The following is a 27713-nucleotide window of genomic DNA, read 5'->3' as shown; positions in this document are numbered from 1 at the left end:
TACAGAAATTTAAAATTATTTTAGGAGCAAATCTATTGGTATAGTTCTTTGAAATGTATTTCATTGCTTTCATGTTTAAGAAATGTGTCTCTAGATATTTACCTACATTTACTTAAAGATTTGTTAATTTTATATATACTTTCTGAGCTATATGGTATTATATTATGTATCCCAATGTGTTTTTAAATAGGATCTCTCTTTTTTTAAGATTTTATTGGGGAAGGGGAACAAGACTTTATTGGGGAACAGTGTGTACTTCCAGGACTTTTTCCTAAGTGAAGTTGTCCTTTTAGCCTGTGCAATAAGACAAGACATAGAAAAGGAAAATGTGTTGGAAAGAAAGAAATTGAACAGTTATTATTTAATGCCAACAGGACTGTATGTATAGAAAACTCAAAAGAATTAATATAAACTATTAGAATTAATAGTTATATATAAAACCTAGAATAAACCTAAGCACAAAATGTACAATACCTCTACAGAAAACTGTTAAGCATACTGAAAAAAATTAACAACTCAAGCAATATAAGGATGCATTTGCTCATAGATTAGAGTCAATATTGTAAAGATATCAGTACCCCTTAATTTATCAAGATGCAATCCAGCCCAATCAAAATCTCAGCTGTTATTCCCACATTTTAGAATGGTACACATTCCCAGTGACCAGAGACACACTTGAAGGAACTACAATATTTTCCTATTTGGTAAGCAATATATTGGTACACAGGTTTCCCCTGGTATCCGAAAGTAGAGCATCCCTGCGAAACCTTCCGTAAGCCAAAATGGCATCAAGTGAAGAAGCAACTACCTAAGGGCACTCCTTGCTAATGGATGCACAAGATAAACTGAGGGAAAGCACAGATGTTCACAACGTTCAGAGCTCAGGCAGCTTGATGCTGAGCTGCTGAGTGTAGTTCTGGGGAAGGAGCTTGGCGGCCAGTCCCGCTGCTAGGGGTGCACACTGCCCCTACTAGACTGCTGCAAAACATGCTGAATGCTATTTGTGCTTTTCGCCGTTTTTTCCTAAAAGTGAAAATCATCTTTGGATTTTTTTCAGTTAGCGAAAACAGGTACCACAAAATGTAGGTCTTTCATAAAAGTGAAGTACAGTAAAGCAGACTTTTGAAAAGCAGAGGATACCAGTATTTTTATTTTAAAAGTGAGGGGACTTAAATGACTTGGCTATCTCAGAAAGAAGTTTTTAGTAGTCATTGACGGATTGTTTCACTTCTCTTGTGAAAACCAATTTGAAAGGGCCGGTAGTCTTTGAGTCAGAATTCTGAAGAAGTTCTTGTCACAAGCAGCTATTCCTGCAAGTGCTGTGCTGTCCCCTAGCCACATATGACTATTTAAACTGATCCTGGTCAATTCATTAGTTGCACTAGACCCATTTCACGTACTCAGTAGCCACATGTAGCTTGTGGCTACCTTTTCGATGGTGCAAATGTCAAACATTTCCATCATTGCCGAAAGTTTATTGGACATCTCTCCAACAAGGCTTCCCATTTTTTTGAACGGACACCAAATAAAATCAGAGGTGGACTGGAGTTGAGCAATAGCTCTGGTATAATTGGCCCCCCTTAAAGCTTATCCTTGGGTGTTTATTAGCAGGGCACCAGATTTTCTGGTTAAGAAAATCAATTAGAAACGAGATTACAGTACACATTTCAAACTATCCAACCCTAAGGTGTGGGAACATTGTTTACATCTTAACCATTTGAGAAGGGTTCTGAAGGAGTTTGCCTCACAAAGGATTGGCTAAAGCCCAGGGACATTCACGTAAATTTAAGAGTTAGGAACCCTGGAGGACTCTAGATTTTTGCTGCTGAGATTTAGCACTTGAGGAATCTAACTCTTAGGACTGGACAACTAACTCCCCAAATGGTAATTTCCCTTCCCTTTCTCAGTCCTCCCCACCCCTACAACCTTGCCCTGTCCCCCACCCCTTTTTACCCTTGGATCATATAGATATCCATGTATACAAGAAAAGCAGTTTCAGGGTAGTCTGCATTACGCTGTTTCCCCGAAAATAAGACCTAGTCGGACAATCAGCTCTAATGCGTGTTTTGGAGCAAAAATTAATATAAGACCTGGTCTTATGCGATCCAAAATAAGATTGGGTCTTATTAATTTTTGCTCCAAAAGACGCATTACTGCTGATCGTCCGGCTCGGTCTGATTTTTGGGGAAACAGGGTATGTAGATGCTTGTGCCGCTGAGTTTCTGCTGGAAGATCTGTAACGCTAAGCCAGCCCACAGCAGTGGAGAGAGTTGTGAGGGATTCAGAGGTTAGAAAGAGAGAATGTATGTTGTATGCATCTAAAGGTGTGACTCGACCATGAAATGGAAAATTAAAAAAAGTGAATATTTGGAGACTGCAGAGCAGACTTTGGGGGAAGAGTCAGCTATATAACTGGGCTTCATAATGGTGGTGTGGGGCTGGAGAAGGGGTTGTGTTCATAGGAGCCTGTTATGTCACTCTAGATTTTCTTTGTCCGAGAATTGTAAAAGCCTGTGATGTTTTTGCTGGAACTTTGATTCAACAGTTGCTAAGCACCTGCTGTTGTGTTTCGAGCTGTAGGTTTGGACTTTGGGATTAGAGTGCTCAGTCTGATAAAGGGAGACAAATAATCACTATGTAATGTTCTTCTTACATAGAGGTTCAGAGGGTCATAAAACATCATTTTAGTCTGTTTCCCTAATTTTCTACTGGAAGCAGCTGAGGCCTAGAACGGGGAGACTAGTTTAAGTAATGCCAAGGGAACTAGAAGCTGGATTTTTTGCTGATTGGACCACTGTAAAATCTCATCACCATCCTTGAAGACATAATCTAATTCTTATCTGCTTAAAGCCCACTTCTTCCATAATGTACCCTTCACCGACCTCCTTTCCTTCGATACCACTTGCTATCTTTTCCTTGTATTTATTATGCTTTTATGGAAGGTCTTCCTCTTCTAGACCGTTAACGTGATCAGGCCACCAAGCAGGTTTCCATCTTCGTTCCTATCTCATTCTCATCCTCAGTATGGTCTGAATACTAACTGCGGTCACTTTTAATTAAGCCTCACAGTCAGGCAGGTTGGGTCCGAACCAGCTCGCTCCAATTGTGGGACTAATCACCTCCCTCTACCTCAATAAAAATTCCTCGGTCCACATGAGTACATATTGTGAATTTGAGCGAGGTCAGTTACTGTTTGATGGCTGAGTTTTGGAGGTGGGAGGCACAGACCAACAGCAACAATTTTAGGAGAGAAGTGCCGGAACTGGGAAACAAACGCGGCCCTTCCCGCTGTGCGGTGGTGTCTGGGCGCGGGACGCGGTCTGGGGCGGGGCTGCGTGGCGGCCCCGCGTGACGAGTTCTGTTGCCGGAACTGGTCTGTCTGAGTCGCGCTGGGACTCGCGCAGCCCCGCCCCGCCCCCTGTCCGGCGGGGTGGAAACAAAGGGGGCTCCGCCGGGAGCCGAATCTAGTGGGAAAGAGGTGGAGCATCTGGCGATCTCTCGCGCTGTGTTCTTTAGGTTTGTCCGGGCGGAGGGGCGGAGCGAGCGCAACCCCGAACCGAGCAGTGGGAGGGCCGCGTGTTCGTGCATCTTGCGGCCTAGCGGGGAGGGGCGTCGCCTGCGCGCGCAGCAGAGGCTAGTGCGCCGGCGCGCGGCCCGCGAGCACCGGGGAGGGGTGCAACGGGGCGGGGTCCCGCGTGCAGCGGTGCGGGGCAGGGTAGCGACCTGGCGGTTAGAGCCCGGGGGCGGAGAGGATGGAGCCCCCGACGCGTTAGCCGACTGTGTCAGCTCTGGGCTTGCAGCGGTCATTTCCTGGCGCGGCCCGTGTGATGGTGCCGGAAAGAAGGAAGCGCCGTGACAGCGCCTCGGTCAGAGCCCGGGTTCTGGGGGTGAGGAGGCCCGGGTACAAGGGATCTGGCGAGCTGGCCGTTGGCGGGGAGAGCGGTCACAATAGGAGGCGGCGGCCCAGCGAGGAGCCGCGGGAGCACCCCCGCTGGGCGGAACCTTCCCTTGCAGGTACTGGTAGCTGGGCCGTTGGTGCCCCGCGAGGGCGGGATGGGCCGAGCTGCAGGCCGTTGGGAGCCTCCCAGGCCGCTCCCTGCGACCGAGCAGAGGTGTAGTTGTCCGGTGCTCGGTGGGGTGCGGCCCAGTCGCCCCGCCGCTCTTTGTTCCCGGGACTGCAGTGAGGAGGTGAGGGCGCAGCCAGCAGGAGCGTCGACCCGCTGCTCCTAGCAGATGGCCTTGCTCTCTGGCTCCCTCCCTTTTTGCGAGGCGCAGGTGAAGTGATGTCACCCAGGAGAACGCGGAACCAGATCGGGAGGGTCCTGACTTCTATCCGCGCGTTTCTGGACAGGCTACATTTTGTTCTCAGGGCATGGACGCTCTTCCTTTCAGGGCTGGAGAAGGAGCGAGGATGGTTTTGAGACAGGAGTTTTTCAAATTATTGAGGGCCAAAGAATAAAGTTTTCATTTCCATGTGTAGGACTTGTAAGGGACCTCGCCTTTTCTTTGTGCTGCAAAAATGATGGTATGTTATTCAGTAAAAGTTGGGTATGCTGGGGGCGGCCGGTTAGCTCAGTGGTTAGAGTGCAGCGCTGGTAACAAGGTTGCGGGTTTGATCCCCACATGAAGCCACTGTGAGCTGCGCCCTCTACAACTAGATTGAAACAACTCTTTGACTTGGAGCTAATGGGTCCTGGAAAAATACACTTAAATAAACAAAAGTTTAAAAAAAGTTGGGTATGCTAATTCTGTCATGAATAGAAACATGAATACTTACATGTCCTTGTTGGCATCATATGAGAATCGCCTTTTCATTTTTCTTAAAGAGGTGCACTTAACCTATGAAAATTTAAGTGTATGTAACTAATATACACTCGTTTGTTACCTTAGAAGTGCAGGCATTTTTAGGTACTATTTGACCTTGATTGCAGTGACTATTAACACATTTACCATAAAATTCCTCTAAATAACAAGCAGCCTTGATAACTAGGCTTTAAAAAAAAATCTATTCATACAGTTTTTATGAAATCAAAACAGTAAGAATCTAGGGGCAGTTGGAATCAAACTGAAATTGTTCCTGTGTTTGGAGAACATGGTCTAATGGAAGAAATTGGACTTCTATAGAAGTAACAATACAAGACTAAATATAGGTATCGGATCAGTTGCAGTGAAGCTGGGATGTACTTGAAATCAAAAGATGAAATTATTAACTGGATTTTCAAGTGAGCATTGTATCATTTCATGTACTCCTTTCTCTAGTTCTTGCTTATAAATTTATTAGCATAATATATTTCACTTTTTGAAAACCTATTAAGTCATACAGGGGGTGGATTTTAAGTTTATTTCTATAATTTTCTGTAAGACTAACTTGTAAGAGAATTGGTAGCCTCTTAGAGGCCGTACTTGAATAAGTTTTGCCATAAACTAGCCATGGGGGCTTCAGGTCCTCATCTGTAAAATATGAGAGTTGGATTTAAGTGATCGCTCTGGTTTCTCCACCTCTGATACTCGCTGTGATTCTAGAATGTAGTTTGTGTTTCTGTACTTGTTGAGGTTTCTGTACCCATCCTTTTTTTATAGCTAAACTTTAAGTTGGCAAGTATTAATATGAGTAAATATTGGGAATTTACTGGAGCAGCCTGATTTTTTTATGAAAGGTGGGCAGAGGATGGCATTGTCAGACATAACTGCATCTGTTAGCATCATAATGTAGAGTGCAGATCTATTGTCTATGCCAACAGCTTTGGATGAGGCTTTTAGTTACACCACCAGACTTGTTTTTATTTGTACTCATTTTTCACTTTTTTTCCAAGGCTTTGGGTGAGAAAGCATGGGTGAGAAATCCTTAGATAAAAATCTCTGAAATCGTTGATTAGTATAGAAAGATTATTGGTCAAAATTATCTTTGTCTTCTACTTCTAGTTCGTTCCATCTATTTCTCGGTTTGTGCTGCCCCAGTTTTGTTTAGGCCACCACCATTTTGTAATTCATTTTGCTGGAAAGGTAGTTATTGATTTGTTCTGTAGTGTCTGGGTCTACTTAACTAGTTTTCTGGTGGTTTTCCTGTTAATCACATATGTCAGACATTCGTTTTCACTTCTACTTCGGTTATCTCATGGCTTGCTTTATTTTTCTCTGGAGAGAACATACAGATTGTACACACATTTGAACCCTATAATTCTAGTCTAGTTCATTCATTCAGTAAATGTTAAATTTAAATTCCTAATGTGACATTGTCTGTCTGGAGGAGATCAAGCAAATATTTGAACTCTCTAGTAAATTAATGAGTGAGAAATTTGAGCAAATAGATCAAGAGGGGCCATGCACACAGTATCATCCCCCCCCCCCAACTCTTGTCTTTTCATGTTCCTTTTTTAAGGACTTGAACATTTTCTCCCCTCTGAACACCTTACCTCCAATCTCTTCTGTGGCCCTAGTGTCTTCATTTAGTTCTTGTTGAATTGCCTGTCACTAGACTGAATCTCTTTGAGGGTAAGGACTATTTTTTCCCGTTGTATTCACAACATCTAGCACATGGTAAACATGCAATAAATATTTGAATCAATTACGCTTTTTACCTAATAAGAATTATAAAGAGTTCAGTCACACTATCTTTTCAAACACACACACACTTTTTGTATTGATTTGGACTGGTCATGGTCTCGATAGTTTCCAAATCCATGTAGTTCTCAAAGATAAGTCTTGAAGAGATGCTTTAGAGCAATGTACTAAGAGGTTCCCAGGCTAAGTAAATGATTTTAGATATAATTCCTTGAGAGAATAATCCTTGTATAGGCAAATCTGGATTGGGGAAGGGAAGGGAAGAAACAATTTACTAAAATAATGTGTAACTTATTTTTCCTAACCTTTATGCCCACCTTATCAATACGTGTAATAGTTACATGTGTGCCTTTCTTTCCCCTTGTAATTTATGGGACTGTGAGGTGGGGAACGTGTGGAGCCTTTCAGCAATTTACACCAACCGTCTTTGTGCTGCTCCTAGGAAGATATGGGCCCTTAACTCAAGAATGAGAATGATAGTTTGTTTTAAAAAATGATTGCCCCAGTGTTGGACAGTAATGATCTTCCCCCAGTAGGTAGTACCAGTCCTTGAACGGTTTAACAACTGCATGGATACCAAGCATGGATACCATAATCTTACTCAGCAAATACTTAACTTGTTCAACATTTAGGTTACTTCTAGTTCCCTTCTAAATTGTTGCTATTAATGTGTTGTGATGAACGTACCGGGGATGCCAAAAAAAATGTGCACACATGGCTTGTATTCATCTTTTGTTATTGATATGCATTACAATTTTAATGCAGTTTTTCCTTTCTTAAAATGTATACATTTTTTTTGATACCCTCTGTATTTGTACATGTGGCTTTTCCTGTTATTTTGGAGTATAACCTGAGAATTCATCAGAAGAAACATTACAGATTCACACTTTCAAATTGTTAATAAAATCTACCTGATTACTTTGCAAGTGATTAATGTTTGCCGTCGTGGAAGCAGTGAGACTTTGGATTTTTAGATAATTTGGATTTAAACTCTTCATTTTTAGGTATCCAGACTTGGACCTAGAGGAGTAAGGGACTTGTTGGAGTCAACAAACACTAAGCACCTGACCCATCTTTTGTTTTATTTTGTTTGTCCGTTCTTCTGTTAGGCTGTTGACCAATTGGTATTACTAGCAAGTAACAGTGAACAATTTTTTTTCTGGAGAATAATGTTGCTATTTTGGGGAAGTCTGTTTGGGCCTTTCAATAACTTATTTTGTAGAAAGTACATTATTTAATACAGGCCTTGATGTCATATACCTTCACATACTCTGCCTTACCTTTATGAAAAAAATGTAAATGAATGAAGAAGGAAGCTGATCAGAACCGATTTGAGTGGAAGCAAGTTCTGGCACAATATCTGGACCTAAGTCCTATGTTATTTTTAGCACAATAACTGATAATTACTACACTCTCCAAGACAAAGGTTAAATTCTTGGTTATATTATGGTTACCAAGGCAGGAAAAGGCCACATTAAACAAAAGATGTCCTAAAATAGTAACGTGTTGGTGCTTAAAAGGTTAAAACTGTTTTCTGTAACTTTAGTTTTGTGAAACAGTGCTTTTCTCAGTTATACTGGGTGGATTAGTCATACAGTTATATGTAAATAAACATTAAAAATGAGAAATGTGTGAGTTGCAGATTTAATTCCGTCTCAGGGTTGTTTTCTTGGCACGGCTTTAAATGTAAGTTGCATTTTGAGAGAAGGCTGAAGTTACCATGTGTAATGCTCAATAGTTTGCCAGGTTAGAGAAAAATAGAATTGCATCAGTTTTCACATACAGTATAACCTCAGTAACTTTCAGAGGGAGAATTAGGGAAGTAGTAGAAATTTATGTCAGAAACAATTTAAAAGGAAACAAATTTATTTTAAAATATTTAAAATAGCTTTAAATAGATCTTGTGGAATAGTTGTTAGTTACTAATCCAAGTAAATTATAAAGGAGAATGTTATTTTTTAAATTCTTAAACTACAAGGTGGTTTAGTGGGCTGAGTATGAACCTTACAGCCAGATAGACTGGGCTTGAAATTATGGTTCTGGTATTTACAAGATGTGTGAATTTAAGTTTACCCTGACTTGCAGTGTAAAGATTAGAGAGCCCAGTTCATTTCCTGGCATGAAGTTAGCTATTACCAGATGGAGCTTTTAAAAACTGCTGTATTGCTTAGATTAAAATGTCTTCATTTCTTTCATAATCAAATTAATATAGCTAAAATTCTGGAGAAAAACTTTTCCTTTGAGTGTGGTACACAACTTTTTATTCTATTACATACATATACGCTGTGTTCGTTTTCTGTTGTGTATAACAAATTACCACAAATTTGATAGCTTAAAATACAAATCTGTTATCTTACAGCTTCCATGAATCAGGAGTCCTGGTGGGTTAGCTGTAGGGTTCAAGGCCTTTCTTACCTGATGGGAGCTGTGATTTCATCAGAGACTTGACCTTTTCCAAGCTCGCTGGATGTTGGTATACTATGGTTCTTGTGATTGTAAGACTGAGGGTCCCCCATTTTCTTGTTAGCTATCAACTGGTGAGCACTCTCAGCTCCTAGAGAATGCCATCAGTCTCCCATGTGGCCCCTTCATATACCTTCTCACATATCTTCGTCTGCAGTTGACAGGAGAGGCTCTTCAGGAAGGGCTCGGTTCCTCTTGAGAGCTTTCTCTGATTAAGTCAAGCTCACCCTGGATAACCCCCTTTGATTAACTTAAAACCAACTGACTTTGAATTTTAACTACATCTGAAAATCCCTCCAATATAATTTAACTTAATCTTGGAAGTAAAATTCACTGTATTTACTACAATCCTCCCCACACACCAGGGAGGGATGGATTGTAGAGGAGATGTACAGGAGATTCCCGAGGTGAGAATCTTGGAGGCATCTTAGAATTCACACGTACACACACAATGATTGTATATGATTTTATCTTATCCACGGGGGCATCTGGTTTGATCAAACCCATTTATCATTTTGTCCCAGATCTGTATTAACTACAGGGTTTAAATATAGCTTTTCTCCATTGTCTTTTTTGTCCTCCCTTTTTATAGGCAAATGGAGCTTCTGACCCAAGGAAATTTGGGGTAGGAGAGGAATATGCTTCAGAATTATTAACTTGAGGCCAAAGGAGCCAGGGTTTGCCAGTTTTTTACTTATATATTACTGAAATCTTAACTTTTCAAAGGAACAAAGAATTGAGAGGAAACTTAACCCTCGGATTCTGTTTTCCCATCTAGCTACTTGTACTAGTAGTTTGTAAGCGTGCTACTAATGCAGACTGCTTTAGGTATGATAGTTGAAGGCAGGTGGCCTTATTAAAACTCTTCAGAGGTATTTACTGTTCAAATTATAAGCTTAAGAAGATTGCAAAAGGAATATGAAAACTACGTAAAGGAACAGACCGTTTTGAGAGAGAAAATTGCTTACGTGGTAAAAGCACTCTTTAGATTGAGGGGTCAGAAATATATGAAATACACTTTTTCCTATGAAATTTTTTCTTAAAACTCTTACCCTCAGATAAATCCAACGCTCCTACCGCTACTCTAATTTATACTTATATTATGGCATTTAAAACGTTATCCTATAATTGGCTACTTGACTTTTTTTTTTCTAATTAGACTAAGCTTTTTGAGGGCAGGATCCATGTTTTCTCCTTTCCTAACATAACTCTGCTTATAGGAGGCCGTCAGTAAGTATTCCTTAATTCAGCAATTCATACTTTATCATAGTGATAAAAAGGATATTAGCATGTTTGTATTTATGGTTGTAGTAGAGATACAAGCTTTAGTTCATATCCAGAACATTTTGTATAGCAATACTAATGAATTGTAAAGTTACTGCCCTCAAGTGTTTCGCTTTTACTCCTAGGAAGGTCTTTTTGGAAGTAATTTTAATCTTAGCAGCAAGCATGGTTATCTGTTTACCAGGCTCATTAACGAACCAGAAGCAAAAATTTATTAAAGGGGCTAAAGAAGTTTATTGTAGCAGGATTATTAATATAAACAGCATGCCACTTCATGAACTGTTTCTGCCTTTCTCTCTGGCTACTTCCTTACTGACAAGCCACATTGAACATTGTGCATATTGAACTGACTAGACTGCTGTCTCTTGCCAGTTACCTCTCCATAGCACCCAGTACCTACCATTATCGTAGAAAGATGATGCCCTTTATATTGTACAGTGATTTGCTTTTGCTTCTTTTTTTTTAATATAGCATACACTTCTTGAAGGTAGGAAACCATGCATGCTTATCTTTTTGGTTTAGTGTTTGTCACAGAATAGATGAGAATGAATGAGGCAGTGAAACTCTAAAAACAGCCTGAAAGCACGTGGTCTTCAGTTATGGGGACAAGCAGATTCACAAATCTTAAACCCCAAGGGCAATTCACTCCACAACACTGTGGAGCAGGGGATGTTTGTCATTTAAAATGCCACAGATTAAGTATTAATATATTTATATGCGTATTGAAAGGGATGAAACCATAACCAAGTCATGCATTTAAAACTTGCAGTCACTTACTTTGGGTCTTGTGATCTTGTCTTGTATTCCTTAGGAAAGTTGCTAGGTTTTTGTTGAATAGAGTTGAGATTTCCAGTCTTGTTTTTTATAGCTGTGATCTCTATAGAAGTTTTACACAAATGTTCTGAAATCTCTCATCTTCCTTTGCACAATCGCTTGGAAGGTTAACTAAAAAAATAGAAGAAAAAGATACTAATTTTAATCCAGGCAGACACTTACCTTTCAGTACTTGAGATATGTATTTCTACCTCAGGTTTTCTTAGCATGAAGTCTTGTCTATATCCCTTAGGATTTCAGAATTAATACCAACAGAAAAGATACCAGTAGATACTATATGAGAAACATAGGAAAGCGTTTGCATTCTGGAGTAGTGCTTGTTTTGCCTTTTGTAAGAGAGATCCATTGCCAGAGGCAACTTTTGCCATCCTTACATTTGTTTTATGTTTAAGATTAATTTTTAATTTCTTTCCAGTTTCTGCTAACAAAATCAAATACCTAGAAAATCCAGACTGTCCTTCATAGGCATGATTCTCCACATTGGTGCGGCTAGCCATGAACTATCCTTTTCTTCTCCCTCTTTTTCCCAGATATCTCCCGGGGCCAATTCAGCACCTCTGCCTGGCCATCCTAACAAGGTGATTTGTGAAAGGGTGAGACTTCAGAGCCTGTTCCCTCTCCTCCCAAGTGATCAGAACACTACCGTTCAAGAGGATGCTCACTTCAAAGCTTTCTTCCAGGTTCTTATACATTTACCCTTTCCCTACGGAGGGCCGAGAGTCACAGATCATTCTAGATTGTTTCTAGGGAGGCTTGAAACAAAATTCTCTCAGTATCATCATCCTCTCTTCTGTTGTATGTGGGAATAAGTATTCTTCTTAGAGGACTTCTTTAATATAACTTTTTCAGCCAGCTTTTTTTCTAAAGAAGGTTTGTCTTCTCTTGAGCTGCTGTTTATTATTTGACCACTTAATATTCTTGTTTTTTGATCTGTACGCTAAAAGGGTGAATTTTACTGTATGGTAATTATTATATACCTTAATATTAAATTTTTAAAAAAATTACAGGAGGCACTTTGATTCTCATTTTAAATATGGCTTTTTTTTTAAATAGAGATACAAATACTCCACTTTTGTAAGAAAACCCTGGGCAATAAATTCACAAAGCCATCACTTTTACATGAAGCATTAAAATACCAACTAAATGTACATCAGGAAACATACAAGAATATTCATGGCAGACCTGCTTGAAATACTAGTGAAAAACTGGAAACTACCCAATGTCCGTCAAAAAGAGAGGGGATAAACTACAGTATATTCATATAATGGAATACTAAAAGAAGGAAAATGATTCATCTACACAGCCACATGTATCAGTAAAGATAAATCTCAAAATGATAAAAATACACCGAGTCTGATACCATTTATATTAAATTCAGAAACTAAACAGTGTAATATTGAGGGATACTGTATGTGGTAAGACCATATAGAAAAGCAAAGGGATATGAAATGCAAAATTCAGTCACGTTTTACCCAAGGCACAGGTATGGGACAGCAGGTAGGTGTGACATAGAAGGCCATATGGGGCTTCAGAAATACTGGTAGTACTTGATTCCTATGCTGCATGGTGGGTTTTTAAAAATTATACATGTGTCTGCCTGATACTTTATAACTTGCATATATGAAATATTTTGTAATTTAAAAAATAAAAAGCTTGCAAGATTTTGGCTAGGAGTAATATGATATAAAACAAGTAAAAAAAAAGCAAAGTGCAAAAGTTTAATAAACAAGGGCAGTGACAAAATTGATAAATAGTGGAGATGAATGACAAAAAGAGATCAAAAACAGGATGAACTTTTTATTCAAAGAAGACTGGTGTTTGGAAACATGGATCCAGAAGAATATCAACACTTTCCTTCTCTGACCATCCACTTATTTCTAGATGTTTATATTAGGATTTTCACATTCAGTCCATGATTTTGTCACAATACAAATCTTTAGTTACTTCATATCAGAGTTTACAATACTCATTCTATTCTGTAACTGCAATAGTGATCTTTCATGCCTTGTCCTTGTTGATTGAATAAAAAACCAATTCCTCATAGTGTGAGGAATACCTGTATAGTCGTTGCAAAACTAAGTAGCATGTTTAGCCTATGGAGTAGTAGCTGTAATCTTCTGACTACCTTATTCAACTCAAAGAATGCTTTAGGTGACAAAATGATATGGATTTGTTTTTGTCTTGGTTTTTCCTGGACTCTGTGATTGCCTTTTATATTTCTTAAGAGAGTCATGTGCTTAAATTTTGCTAAGAACTTCCAAGTTCTCAGTCATGTTCTTGAATACACATTATTTAGGGTATTTTTCTCAGAGACCTCTGACTTCTTATTCTAATTTGGAATGATTACTTTTCAGACCCGCTGTACTGCCATCATCTTGGGATTTCTTTACATTGCATTTCTGGGATTTCTTTTCTTCTACTCTTTATTGAATCCCGTATTTATACACAGAGGGTACCAAAAATATGTATACACATTTTAAGAAAGGAAAAAACCGTATTAAAATTATAATACTCAATGTATACTGCTAACAAAAGATGAGTACAAGTCATGTGTAAACATTTTTTTTTGGCACCCCCGGTATAATTCTTCAAGTGAAAGAGAAAAAGAGCATGCTCACACATTATAAAATCTACCAAGTAACTTCATCTGAATAGATATGTGAGAAGCAGCTTTGACTTTTTATACATCTTTAGCAAAGTCTTTGTTTTTGCCCTCACACTAGATTAATAGTTTGGTTGGAGTATAAACTCTAGGTTCAATATTATTTTCCCTCAGAGCACTTTTAGTTTCTTTTGTTTTCTGTGAGGTCTAATAGCTCATCTAATTCTTGCTTCTTTGTAGGTTACTCCCTCTTCTTTTTGTTGGAAACAGGATTTTTTTGGAGTTAGGGTGCTAAAATTGATGAGAAATGTAATGAAACTACGTTGCATATAGTAAAACTAACTTGAATACTTACCTGTCTTTAAGTGTCCATTGTAGTTTCCCTATTTGAGTAAAAAAGTAAGACTTATTACTATGCCATAGAATTAATGAAGAGTTCACTTTCCTTCACCTATTGTCTCTTTTTATTCACTAATGTGAACCTATAACAGCACATAGAGAAGAGATGGGAAACTTAACCATATTTCCCCGAAAATAAGACCTAACTGGAAAATAAGTCCCAGCATGATTTTTCAGGATGATATCCCCTGAACATAAGCCATAATGCATCTTTTGGAGCAAAAATTAATATAAGACCAGTCTTATTTTGGGGGAAACACGGTATTTGGTCACCTTTCCTTATCTCTTAAATGCATTTGTTGTAAAAATAACAGTGTTAACCTGCAATTTGAACATCACTGAAAATATGTAGAGAATTATAGCCTAAGTGTTTTTTCAGGTCTTTTTTTTGTGGCTTTATAGCATTCCTCCGTTTTGGGCAGTGAATTTTTAGAATTCAAAGTTCCACATTTTAGCTTGCATCAAGCTTTGTAGTATAGTACATGCATATGAAAGCTAATGATCACATTTGGGTTACTAGCATTTTGTACTTTTTAAAAAAGTCCTTGTTAGTAAAAATTTGTTTTACGAACTGTGGAGATCACTTCTAGTGCTTCTGTGTAGTTTCATGTAGGAGTTTGTCAAATCTTGGTCATTAAGCCATTTTGTTTTTTAAATCAGAATATCTAAATATGAGATTATTATCAGGTTATTTTCCATTTTTAAGTTTTAGGATTATCAGAACATAACTGATTTTCTTATTAAAATCAAGGTAAAAACTATACTTATAATAGCATCATTAAATATAGGGAGAAATTAAGAGTGTGGTAAAGAGAGTTTGCAAAAGCATTTGTATGGTTCTGAAAACTATTTTCTACTTTCTATTTTAATTATAATGACAAATTTGAATTATAATAACATGCTTAAATATAGAAAGAAAATAACATGGTTTTTGTAATACCTCTGTTAAATAGGAATGATCAAGGCACCTTTTAGCAGTTTGCTTCTTTCCTATCCGTTTAGTCAGTTCTATTTTATGTTATCTCTTAAAATCGAATGTTGTAGTATGTAGCCCCATATACTCTTCAGCTTATATTATAACATGGTTTTGGTGCTAGTAGCAGGTACCTATTATTTTGCAAGCAGAAGTGCTGTAATACCTGAATAATTAGAACTTGTCAGGGGTAGATTGGAGATAGGAGAGATTGTCTTAGAAAACACATAGCCCTTGTCAGACTGAGTTTGTAATTTTGACACTTTTGGTGAGACTCCATTGTGGAATTGGGTTGTGTAGGGACTCCTGGAGAGTTCATAATTCAATTAGGTGGTTCATACCAGTTTTATAGCTGGTAAGCAATGCTGTGACCCTTGAAAATTTGAGACTATGCCTCAGCATGTAACAGGCACAAGTTTTGAATTATCCATCATTACCATGATCTACCTGCAACCCAATGTCTTTCCCCAACTGCTGAGACATTCTAGTTAAGAAATGATTTAGATCAGTTGACTATTTCTTTTTATCTTTTTTATATAAATTTTATTTTATCCAGGTAACTTTCATTTAAAAAAAATAAATGTAATGGCCTTAAACAACAGGAATAAGAATGCAGAGGAGTGTGATTTAGAATCAAATCAAGGACTACTTAAATTTTACCATCTCCTAAATTGATCTCTCAGCTATGAATTTGATGCTTAAAAGAATTAACTGATGGGAAAGCACAGTGGAATTTCTCACTTGAGTTGGGATTTTAAAGAGATTTGATCAAGTGTCATAAAATTGCTTCTTTCCCTATTGTGTACTTTGTATACTGTTGTTACCTGATAAATTTTTTGATGATTTTTAAAAACAGGGTTCGCTTTTCATTTGATAGTATTTACTGTGCATCTCCCTTCCACCTCTGCCCCCAGCATCATTTTCTTTGAAGGTGTTTAATTTGGGTTGATAGCATTTTTTTCCCTCCTTTACCCTTTAGGGTAAATATATCTCAACACCTATGCATAAATAGTAATGTGAATGATTTTTGTTGCATTGGCAGAGTGAAGATAGTCCAAGTCCCAAGAGACAGCGCCTCTCTCATTCAGTCTTTGATTACACATCAGCATCACCAGCTCCCTCACCACCAATGCGACCATGGGAGATGACATCAAATAGGCAGCCCCCTTCAGTTCGACCAAGCCAACATCACTTCTCAGGGGAACGATGCAACACACCCGCACGCAACAGAAGAAGGTTAGTTGATTACAGTTTGTTTCTTAAGTTTTCTTCCATTGGTAGATTTGTGAGTTTTGTTTTTTAGCATCAGTATTTTTTCTGTAGGCATTTTATAAACACCAAAACATATGTATTCAGACACTCACACGCAAAAAACATTACAAGTTGTTCAGATTCCCACACTCGATCATGAGAGTTCATTTAGCTTGTGATCGACAGATGAAGAAATCGAAAGAGGCTAAAGTGATTTACCTAAAACCAATCCATACCATTATATATGAATTCAACTTCCTATGGTTTATGACTTTGTGGGCTAGCCTACAATCCTGATTATGGAAAAATGCATTTTATAGTTCACAACAATAAGGAAATAAGAAGATCCTGGAAATGAGCTACCTATTGTCCACTCTATTCCTGTTCTTTCTGTATCCTTTAAGTTAATTGGGAGCTTAATTAGGTTTCTTATAAAACTAGCGTCTGCGGTATGAAGAGTGATTGAGGTTTAGTTCAACACTCAGTCTTCTCTTCCATGGGACTTGGTCTTTTCCTTTCCTTCCCAAGGGAATACATTTCTTTTTGAGCTGCTTCGCCTTTGGTTGTTATCTGAGGTTATAGATTTCTTCCAGGGAAATAGTGCATCTTTGAGCTGAGACAACTGTTTGCATGTGCAGGTTGTTGATAATCTAAGAAATACTGATAACCTTCAGTTAGGAGGGTTTTGTAGACTGAGTGTTTGTGTCTCCTTAAAATCCCTATCTTGAAGCCCTAGCTTCCAACGTGGCTGTATTTGGAAATGAGGCCTCTAAGGAAGTAATAAAGGTTGAAAGCAAGTCATGGGAATGTGTCCCTGATCCAAGAGGATTCGTATTTTTATAAGAGACACCAGAGGGCTCCCTCTCTCTGCCATGTGGGGGCACAGCGAGAAAGTGGCCATTTGCAAGCCAGAAAGAGAGACCTCTTGCCACAAACCAACCATGCTGGCACCTTAACCTTGGACTTTTAGTCTTTAGAACTGTGAGACAATAAATTTCTGTTGTTTAAGCCTGTGGTATTTTGTTATGGTAACCCTGGGAAACTTAATACTGAAGGGATATTAAAGACACCATTCCTTGTTCCAAACGAGACAAAATAAACCTGTTTCTGAGCTATGTTTTGTTGAGACGCTAAGATTTTTACATTACCTGGTGTGTTATTTACCCAGTTGTGTTTAAGTAAAATAATGTTAAGTCAACCAGGTGAAATATTTTATAGCTTTTAAATAAATATAAGTGTGAGGAAATATGGTTGGTTGTTTCAAGGTTATAGCTTGAGTATCTGCTGTAATCTCTCCTTTTGTTCTTTAGTGAAGCATGTCATACATTAAGAAGAACATGTAAAACAAGTATACACTTAAAAGGACCACACACAAGTGTACCCAACACCTAGGTTAAAATGGAACATTGTTAATACCTCAAAAAGCCCCCCTTTTTTTCTAGAGAATAAACCCTGTGGTCATGCCCTTGTTACACTTTTTAATACCTTTAATACCTTTTAATACTTTTAAATGTATTCTTCAACTTTGTTTAGTAGATATTCTGTTTTTAATGTGGATAGCAGTAGTTCATTTGTTTTACTTTGATACAGTCTTTTATATTAATGTACTATAATTTTGTGCCCATCTACTGTTGGGGAGAAGCATCAGGCTCTACATTCATGGTAACACAAAGGAGGGATGGGGAGCACTTACCTAGGAAACTAGCTACAGTCTTATTCTGCCTGGCACTGTGTGTTATTCTCCTTACTCCATTCTCCCTTTCAGACTTCATTACAGGCTAGCTATAAGCTTAGCTGCCCGATTTTCTTACAGAAGCAGTCTATACAAACAGATGCAACATTCAACAACAGTCTAGCATAATTTCAAATACAAAGATGAGCACACAACCAGGAAATTACAAAACATTTGAGGAAGATCAACAAAGTGAAAGAAGGGCACTAAACTCAATAAAACAAAGAACTTGAAGAAATAGAAGAAAACAAAATAGAATTTTAGAATAAGTGTAACACGAGAGAGATGCAAGAGGAGATTGATTATATCAATAAAAATCAACTAGAAATCTTAGCTTGGTAAAATTAAAAACTCAATACATGGGCAGAAAAAGGGTCTCCATTTCTGGAAGATCAAGTAGAGGAATTTTCCCAGAATGTAGTATAAAAGGATAAAATGGAAAATGTGGGAAAGAAAGTTTTAATATAGACACAGATCCAGCAGTTCTAAATATGTCTAGTATTATCAGATGGAGACAGAAGGAAGAAATTTTTTTTAAATAGTACAAAATTATCTTCCAGAATTGAAGAAAGACTGCGTGTTGAGCAAGATCTTGGTGAAATTTCAGAACATACACCAATGATAAATAGAAATTCACAAATATCCCAAGACAGAAAACTTTGATTTCTACCAGTTGATTAATCATTTAAGTGTAAAGCCAAAATATAAAAGCATGTCAAACAGAGACAAAGTTGACCAGTAAGATCCTCCCTGAAAGAATTATTAAATACTGTATTTTATCCAGGAAGCAGAAGAATAAATGCAAGAAATAGAATTCAAGACCATTGTTTAAAAAAGGGAAAGAGAAATGAAAAAGATCTGAACAGGAGATGGGGACAGAGCAGAGAAGTAAAAGTGTATTGTTTCATTTTCCCCCCTACTAATGCTGAGTAAACCTAGATATTTTTAGAAAAGTGCAGTATGTGTTTAAGGGTAATCACTCGAAGAATAGAACTAGACTGTGTAACTTCCACGTAATGAAACAGATAAGCGACATGTAGCAACCTTAATCCAACAAAAGAGGCCCGGAGGGAATACCTTTGTGCTATTTACAGTGGTAACAACTAAAACAAAATGACAAAGTACATGTCTATCACTGGTGTAAAATCAACTGAAAGAAATATTTGTATATCTGTTACCACTATTTATTTCTAAATGTTCTACCACCGAGGCACACATAGCAGAGAGTTAATGAGAGGCAATACAGGAAAGATAGCGACCCAAATTGTAAGGGGACGTACATATCAGCGCGAGAACTTGGATTTTAATTTGTGTTTACTTTGAAAGCTACTTAAATTATTTTTGAGTAGGAAAGGGAGAGCAATTGACAACACAAGAATAAAACAAATTTAAAAGGGGCCCTTAAACTTTGTGGTTAGGATGAGTAGTGTGAGCATATATACTCTATTTTGATTTTAAGGTACACATATTTTTACATCTTAGCATTAAAGACTTAAAATTGATGGTGCATCATAGTTTAATTGGCAGCTTTTTTCCTCTTTTTAGTGATACATAAAACGGTTCTTTAAAATACAGGGGGTACAGGGAGTGCCCCCTTCTAGTTGCTATATGGGATGCTGCCAGATTCATGAATTGCTTAATTAAAGCCAATTAGATACTTAAAAAAAATAAACTGAAGTAAAATACTTGCACAGATACAAAGATATGTTAACATGAGTTAGTATATGTAGATAAATTTTCTTGTTCCATTCTCTCAGAGACTAGAAACAGTGACTCCCATGTAACAGTGAGCACACCTGGCTTCTAAATAACATTCTACAGTTAAAGGATCCAGGGCTCTTTGTAGAACTGATTAATCCCAGAATTGGTGTAGGGAAAATACAAGATGAGCCTACATCATATTGTGGTGTCAGATATTAAGGAAGTGCTCAAAAGGAGAGGGACATGGTGGAAGGGCACGGGAGTCAAACACTGTGCTCCTATTGGACACAGTTGAAATAACTTGAACAACAGTGTAGGTTATAACCCAAGGAATAAAATAAATATCCATCAGCGCATACTGGTTATAAATAAATGGGCGAGGAGCGACCGCTCTTCCTTATAAAATTCCAACAAATACATGCAGAAGAACTCAGGGGAATAGGAAATCACCATTCGCGTACTATAATAGTGATTGCTGAAGATCCATTCATACATGCTGAAATTTTTGGCAAAACTTTCAATAGAAGCAGAATATTTGCATGGTCTCAAAGTATCTCCCCCCAGATATTTGGTAATTACAAAGGGAAGAATGGTGGTTTTGTAGTACAGGGTGTTGGCAGATAGCAGTTAGTCAAGTGATCAATGATACATAAATAACGTACCAGTGAAGCATATCAGTGTCCTGTACCCCTGGGTGGATGCACTGAAAGGGCATATCACCTCTGTCCTTTCCATTAATGCATAACCTCAGGCAGATCATGAGAAAACATTAGACAAACCCAGGTTGAAGGACATTCTGCAGAGTAATTGTCTATGTCTCAGAGGTATCAAGGTCATGGAAAACAAGGAGGGACTGGGGAACTCACATATCGGAGAAGATTAAGGAGACACGACAATTTACAGTAATGGGATCTTGCATTGGATTCTGAAACGGAGGGGACATTGGTGGAAAAACTGGTGAAGTCTTAATGCTTTCTGTTTAATTGATAGTATGATATGAAGGTTTGTTTATTAATTTTGATAATTTTTCTATGCTAATAGAAGATAGTAGCGTGAAGGAAAGCTGGGTGAGGGGTATGCAAAAAGTATACTGGAATTATCTCAAAACGTTAAAAAAGTGAGTTCAAGGTGAATAACATCTTAAATTCAATGAATATGTAGATTTTTGAAGCAAAAATGCAAAAAGAGATACACTAAAAATAAAGGTGGAGGAAGCAATTTTGATGAAGCAAGAACTTGGGGGAGGCTATCAAGCGCACAGTGAAGAGTTAATTCACAAAGGAATGGCCCTTGTTCTCTTTAAGATTGAGCAGTTGGTAGTGAGAAGAAACAGATTTAGAGGTGCAAAGTGTGACCCGACCTCAGTAAAGATTGCTAAGGTGGCTGTGTGCCACTGTGGTCTGGAAGGGTGCTGTTTAGCCTCTTTTGCCCAATGTAGAGTGCATTTTAATAAGGCCTGCTGCTTTTCGAATTGCATTGGTGCTGAGCCACGGCAAAAAGCAGTGGAAATGAATTGTGGAATAGTAGGAAAATAGAAAATGGAAGTCTCCTTAAAATAACAACTTACTAAAATTTTTGTTAAACTACATAGATGATTAGTGCACGGGGAGTAAAAGTTTCCATCAGTTATCAGATTCTAACTGACAATTCTGTGTATTAATGGAATATTTATGCTGATACTACCTCTCAATCATTTCTGTTCTCAGCATTTGCTTAGTTACTGTTATGTTTGCAGTTGTCAATAAATTAAATGTTTAGTTACTTCATGTATTTTCTACTCATTTTTAAAAATTGTCATTTTGGGCATATAGAAACTTTGTCTTTATGTTTTAGCCAAATAAATAAATACATAATTAATGCCTATTAGGCATATATGGAATACTGGTAATATATATGAGGATTAAATTTTGTTTTATATTGTTTATAAAATAAAGGGAGAAAAATAATATGTTAAATCATATGAAATTGCTGATATTTGACTATTTTTTGCCTGTAAAAAGGGCAATTTCATACAATTAAACCAAAAAAGACAGCTGTTGACTACTGATTTCTAAATTCTTTCAGAGCTAAATAACCATTTTGTTTTCTTTTGGTTTTTAAAAAACATATACATTCTAATGTATATGTAATGTAATACAACAAACTGATGGTTGCCAGAGGGGGAGGGAGTAGGATGAAGAGTGAAAAAGGTGAAGGGGGGAATAAGAGGTACAGCTTTCCAATTATAAAATCAACAAGTCATGGGGACGTGATGTACTTGTTAACAGTAGGGAATGGTATCGTAAGAACTTTATATGGTGTCAGATGGTTACTAGACTTAATCCTGGTAATCACTTCATTAGGTATTTAAATATTGAGTAACTGTTGTACACCTGAATCTAGTATAGTATTATATGTTAACTATATTTTAATTTAAAAACATGTTCTATTTAAATATATAAGGTTTTAGAGCTCTTGGGGAACTACGACAGTTAATACTCAAGCTTACCTTAGCATAAAGTATTGATGGATTGCAAAGAGAGACAATCAGAATCCTGATGCATCACAACAGTAAACGTTATGACCTTTTTGACATTTGCTATGTTACAGTCCTCCTGTCAGGCGCCAGAGAGGAAGAAGGGATCGTCTGTCTCGACATAATTCCATTAGTCAAGATGAAAACTATCACCATCTCCCTTATGCACAGCAGCAAGCAATAGAGGAACCTCGAGCCTTCCACCCTCCGAATGTATCTCCCCGTCTGTTACACCCTGCTGCTCATCCAACCCAGCAGAATGCAGTAATGGTTGACATACACGATCAGGTATAGTAACTATGTCCAAGAAATACAGATGCTAAAAGTTGGTGACAGTTTATTCAGGTTGTTTTTCGTTGTAAATTACTTTTAATTATACCTAAAAGGAAACCATTTTACCTAATAATGAAGCAATTTTGGATAAGTTCATCATTCTTCCCAAGGATTGAAACGTAAATTCTGCACAGAAGGTTGAACTTTGAAAAATAAGGATAACATTATGAAAGCTCAGAATGACTTGAAGTAGTAGTTTGAAATAACTGGTGTAGGATTAATAGGACATATTTAGCTGGTGGTTTGAATACATATCCTTGTTTCCCTCTTCCTTCCAGTTTCTTCTGGAATAATTCAATAGGCAGTTGTAAGCAAGGGTGCATCTGCTTACAAGTTTCCATAGCAAGGAGGTGACAGGTGTAAGGCTTCCTTTCTGCCAGGAACTGAAGGACTAGCTGAGGAGAGGGCCTGCCAGTCTTTAGAACCTGAGGGGGAAGACCAAATTGTATGATTCTTTTTTCCTTTGGAGTTTTCTGAGGTTGAAAGAGACACAAATGTAGACAATCTTACAAAGTTGGTGAATTTTAAGGACCAGGAAAAAAATCTTGCAAGTTTAGGGATAGGAAAAATTATAAAGGAAGAAGACAGACCAGCATCCAATTTTTCATCTGCACTGGATGATAAAAACAATGAAACTGCTGTATACTGACAATTGAAAGAAAATATGATCTCTCCCAGGAACCATTTTTCTGTCAGACATGTTCTCCTATTCTGTTCACAAACACTTTAAAAATTTTATTTTCTAGACCACGTTCTTTATGGTCATAAGTTTTAAAAATTTATTGAAAAAAAATGACACTGAAATTTGAAGCAAGAGTATAATTAAAGGGGAAAATCTTCATAGCAAAATCAGTGGGACACACCTAAAGCTGTCCTCTGAGAAATTTTCATGAACCTTTATTATTTATTTTAAAAACTGAAAAATGTAAATTTCAACTAATTGCTTGAGTAATTAAGGGAAAAAATAACAGAATAAGCAAAAAGAAATTGAAGAATGAATTACTAGGAAAAACAACTAAAGTTAATGATAGGGAAATCTATTTTTAAGAGAAGTAGTTCAAAGAAATCCCAGTGCTTTGAAAAATTGATAAGAATGGCACACCTCTTGTGACCTTGATTAAGGAGAAAAGGACAAATGTAAAGAAGAGTAGAAATGATAAAAAAAACAAAAAAAAAACCACCACATATCCACTCATAGGGGAAACATTCAAAAAATTGTCTTCAGTTGTAAAATGAAAATAGCACTTGTTAGGGATGTTGGGAGAATTGAGAGTTAATCCATTTTGAGCATTTAAACTAGTACAAACGGTAACTGCTCAAGTAAATTACTTTATTATTAACTATTATAATGAAATTCTATATATAACCCTAGGGAGACAAAAAGAAAATTTAAAGGAAGTTCAAAAATTGACCCAAGAATAATAGAAAATTTTGAATTACCACATAAGTGTGAAAGCTAATTAGAGATTTACCATTGAAAGGGCACAATGTACCAGATGGCCTCACAGCTGTTTTTTCTAACCTTCAAGAAATACTCATTTTTATAATATACAAAAGATTCCAGACTTTTTTTTTCTTGGCAAATTTTCTAGTTATTTTATGAAGCCAGCATAATTTTAATAGCTATGAGCAAATAAAGATGGTAATCCCCAAAGAACTGGGAAAAAACTCTCAAAAACATAGAATTTCTAAATGGATGTTTTGAAGATACAATCTAGCAATGTATCAAAAGAATAATAACCTATGACCACATAAGATTTATTCCAAATAAGAGGATAGTTTAATATGGAAGTACTCATTTCATAAATAATAGAAGGAAAAACATATCATTATATCAAAGGATGTTGAAAAGTCAGTTAAAATTAAATAAAATACAACAAGAAGGAAATTAACTTATAATAAGTAAAACCAACAAGTATCCTAATTGGTGAGAGAAAAATCAGCAACTAGAGAGATGCTTAACTTACTGTGTACAATATTATGTTAGCAGTTCTACCAAATGCAATAAGATAATGTAGTAATGGCTATAAAAAAATTGAAGAAAATAATTGTGTTTTCTCCCCCTCCTTATATAGTAAAAGAAAACAGATTCTTTTTGTGGTTTAAAAGAGCTTGATGTGGTGCCTAAATGCAAATTAAATGTATAGAAAACAGTAACATGTCAATTAACTGATGGATAGCTACAATAAGGTATATCCATGCAATAGAATATTATCCAAAAAATAATGAAGTACTGATTCTTGCTGCATCATGGATTACCCTTGAAAACATGCTAAGTAAAAGAAGCCAATCGTTGAAGGCCACGATTGTGTGATTCCATGTATATGAAATGTCTAGAATAAGCAAATTTATAGAAACGGAAAGTAGGAATAAATAGTGATTGTTTATCATCAGTAGAATAAATTATATCTTTATATCCTGGGATGTTACTGTTACAAAGAATTAGAATTATGTCAGGAATGGGAGCAATATCTGCAAGATGTTGTTGAGCAAGAAAATCAAAATTGAGGAAAGTGTTATGTCCCATTTTGTAAAGCATGACAAATATATGTATATACATTGAACTATATGAACACAAGAGAAAAATATGGAGAAATATGTACTAGGCTTGGGTGTTGTACACTAAAGTGAAGGGAAGGAGACGGTGCTTAAGGATGGAACCAAAGAAAGAAAAGAGAAAAACTACATTTCAGAAAAGGTGAGATCTCATTTAAATAAAATTATGTGTTGAGTCTACATATTGAGAAATTAAATAATTACATATGTAAATTCAGGACAATCCAAGATGTAGAAAACCTGAACAGACCAGTAGCCATGGCAGAAATTGAAGGCATAATAAAAAACCTGTGTTTAGAAATTACATCTGAATTGTCTCATCTCTAAAGAACTGATAATTCCAATTTAAAGTATTCCAGAGTATAGTAAAAGAAAGCCTCCAAGCATATTTTATGAAGCTTGCATAAATATAATACTGAAATCTCAGACAATTAAACAAAGTTATCAACTAGTTTCCCTTTCAAATACAGATGCAGATGTTTTAAATAATAAATCGCAGCTAGTGATGCAATGAATTGATCTATTGTTGAAAGAATTGTTGAAAGAATTACTGTTAAGAGTTTATTCTGGAAATGCAGGATAAGTTCAAAATTAGGAACTCTCAAGATGATTAATTCCAATATAGAGCAGGGGAAAGCAAACTTCTGTTGGCTGTTTTTTGTAGAGGTTTATTTATTTTTTAATCTTTTTATTATATTAGGGAACAGTGTGTTTTCTAGGGCCCATCAACTCCAAGTCGTTGTCCTTCAATCTAGTTGTGGAGGGCGCAGCTCAGCTCCAAGTCCAGCTGCCGTTTTCAGTCTTTAGTTGCAGAGGGCGCAGCCCACCATCCCATGTGGGAATTGAACCTGCAACCTTGTTGTTGAGAGCTTGCGCTCTAACCAACTGAGCCATCCGGCAGCCTCTCTGGAAACTTAGCAGCAGCTTGTTGTCTTCAGTCTAGTTGTGGAGGGTGCAGCCCACTGGCCCATGTGGAAATTGAACTGGCAACCCTGTTGTTCAGAGCTCGGGCTCTAACCAACTGAGCAACCTGGCCGCTTCTGTAGAGGTTTATTTGGAATACAACTATGTTTTTTTATCTATAGTCTATGGCTGCTTTGTGCAGAGACTAGAATGACCTACAAGCCTAAAATAATTACTAGCTGTTCCTTTGTGAAATAGTTGGCCAAGTGACATTCACTCTGGTCTAGAGTCTCTAAGACCAAGTGGTTCTCAGAGTATGTCCTGATCAGCAGCAGCAGCACCTAGAATTTTGTTAGAAATGCAAATTCTCACACTATACACTAGACTTACTGAATCAGAAACTGGGTGTGGGACCCAGCGATCTGTTTTAACTTGGGTGATTCTAATGCACGCTGAATTGAGAGGATCACTGGTCTACAATCCTGAAGAACAACAAGGTGGGCAAGAGTGGCTCTTCCAATTATTAGGACTTCTTATAAAGCTATAGAAATAAAGGCGTTTATGCCAGAATAATTAAACAAGCTAATGAATAAATATCAGAAATAAACCAACGCATTTATGAAAAGTTTATATATGATGTATGACTGTAGATGAGTTGGGAGAAGACAGCATTTTTTTCTAATAAATGACTCTGGGACAATTGGGTATCCAAATGAAAACATGCAACTGGATCTTTTATTTCTGTTAACAAAGGTCAATCCAAGTGGATTAAAGATGAAAATATTGTTGGCAAAACTATAAGCTTTTAAGGAAGTGACATAAGAAGAGCTTCAAGACCATAAGTAGGGAAGGCTTTCGTAAATATGACAGGAAAAGCACTAACTATACAGAGAACTGTTGATAAACTTAAAGAGCTGTGTTAATTATCAGAAATAGAGTTGAACATATATTGGTCACTCAATTTTTGGCAAAGATGCCAAAGGAATTCAAGGAGGGAAGAGTTCTTTTTTAGTAATGGTACAGAAACAACTGGATATCTGTGTGGATAAATTTGAACCTTAGCTCCTACTTGATGTCACACATGAAAATAGAATTGGATACTAGATCAGAATGTAAAAGGTATAAGATAAAAAATAAAGGAGATTGTATTCATAAGGTTAAGCAGAGATTTCTTAAACAGGGTATGTAAAGTACTAGCCACTTAATAAAACACCAGTATACTGGATTTCACTAAAATAAAAAAATTCTGCTAATCCAAAGACAGTATTTAAAAATTGAAAGAATAATCCACTGCCTGGAAGAAAATACTCGCAATGTTTCTGAGAAAGGGCTAAGATACAGAACACAAAACGATATACATATCCATTAAAATCAGATATAAGATAAATGCCTCTGAGCATCATTTTTGAAGGTTCTTTATCACTAAAGTAAAAAGACAAGTAATAATTGCTTTGAATTTTAGCAGATATAGTTGTATACATAGGAATGATGTGAAGTTCCACAAATGCTAGAATTAAGTTAGATAAGGTTGTTAGGTTCAAGATGTAATAAAAATTAATCACTTTTCTCATTACTTTCACTAACTGGTTTGATGTGGAAAGAGAGA

At 37.0% G+C, this 27713-nt stretch overlaps 1 protein-coding gene across 6 annotated transcripts in view; it reads left to right on the top strand.

The window, feature by feature from the left end:
- Positions 1 to 27713, top strand: part of RNF38 (ring finger protein 38) — a 118315-nt gene that overhangs the window by 57288 nt on the left and 33314 nt on the right. For 3 of the 6 annotated variants that reach the window (XM_081065543.1, XM_081065544.1, XM_081065547.1), the window contains exons 3-5: positions 11673 to 11822; positions 16159 to 16352; positions 22390 to 22603. In XM_081065543.1, the coding sequence (XP_080921669.1) occupies positions 11673 to 11822; positions 16159 to 16352; positions 22390 to 22603 (558 nt within the window). Of the gene's footprint in view, positions 1 to 3479; positions 3517 to 11672; positions 11823 to 16158; positions 16353 to 22389; positions 22604 to 27713 lie in introns of those variants that run through there. The other 3 variants (XM_081065545.1, XM_081065546.1, XM_081065548.1) reach the window with 2 other exon arrangements.

The sequence above is a fragment of the Rhinolophus hipposideros genome (assembly GCF_964194185.1).
Source record: "Rhinolophus hipposideros genome assembly, chromosome: 11".
Taxonomy (NCBI): domain Eukaryota; kingdom Metazoa; phylum Chordata; class Mammalia; order Chiroptera; family Rhinolophidae; genus Rhinolophus; species Rhinolophus hipposideros.
This window is presented reverse-complemented; position numbering and strand designations above follow the sequence as displayed.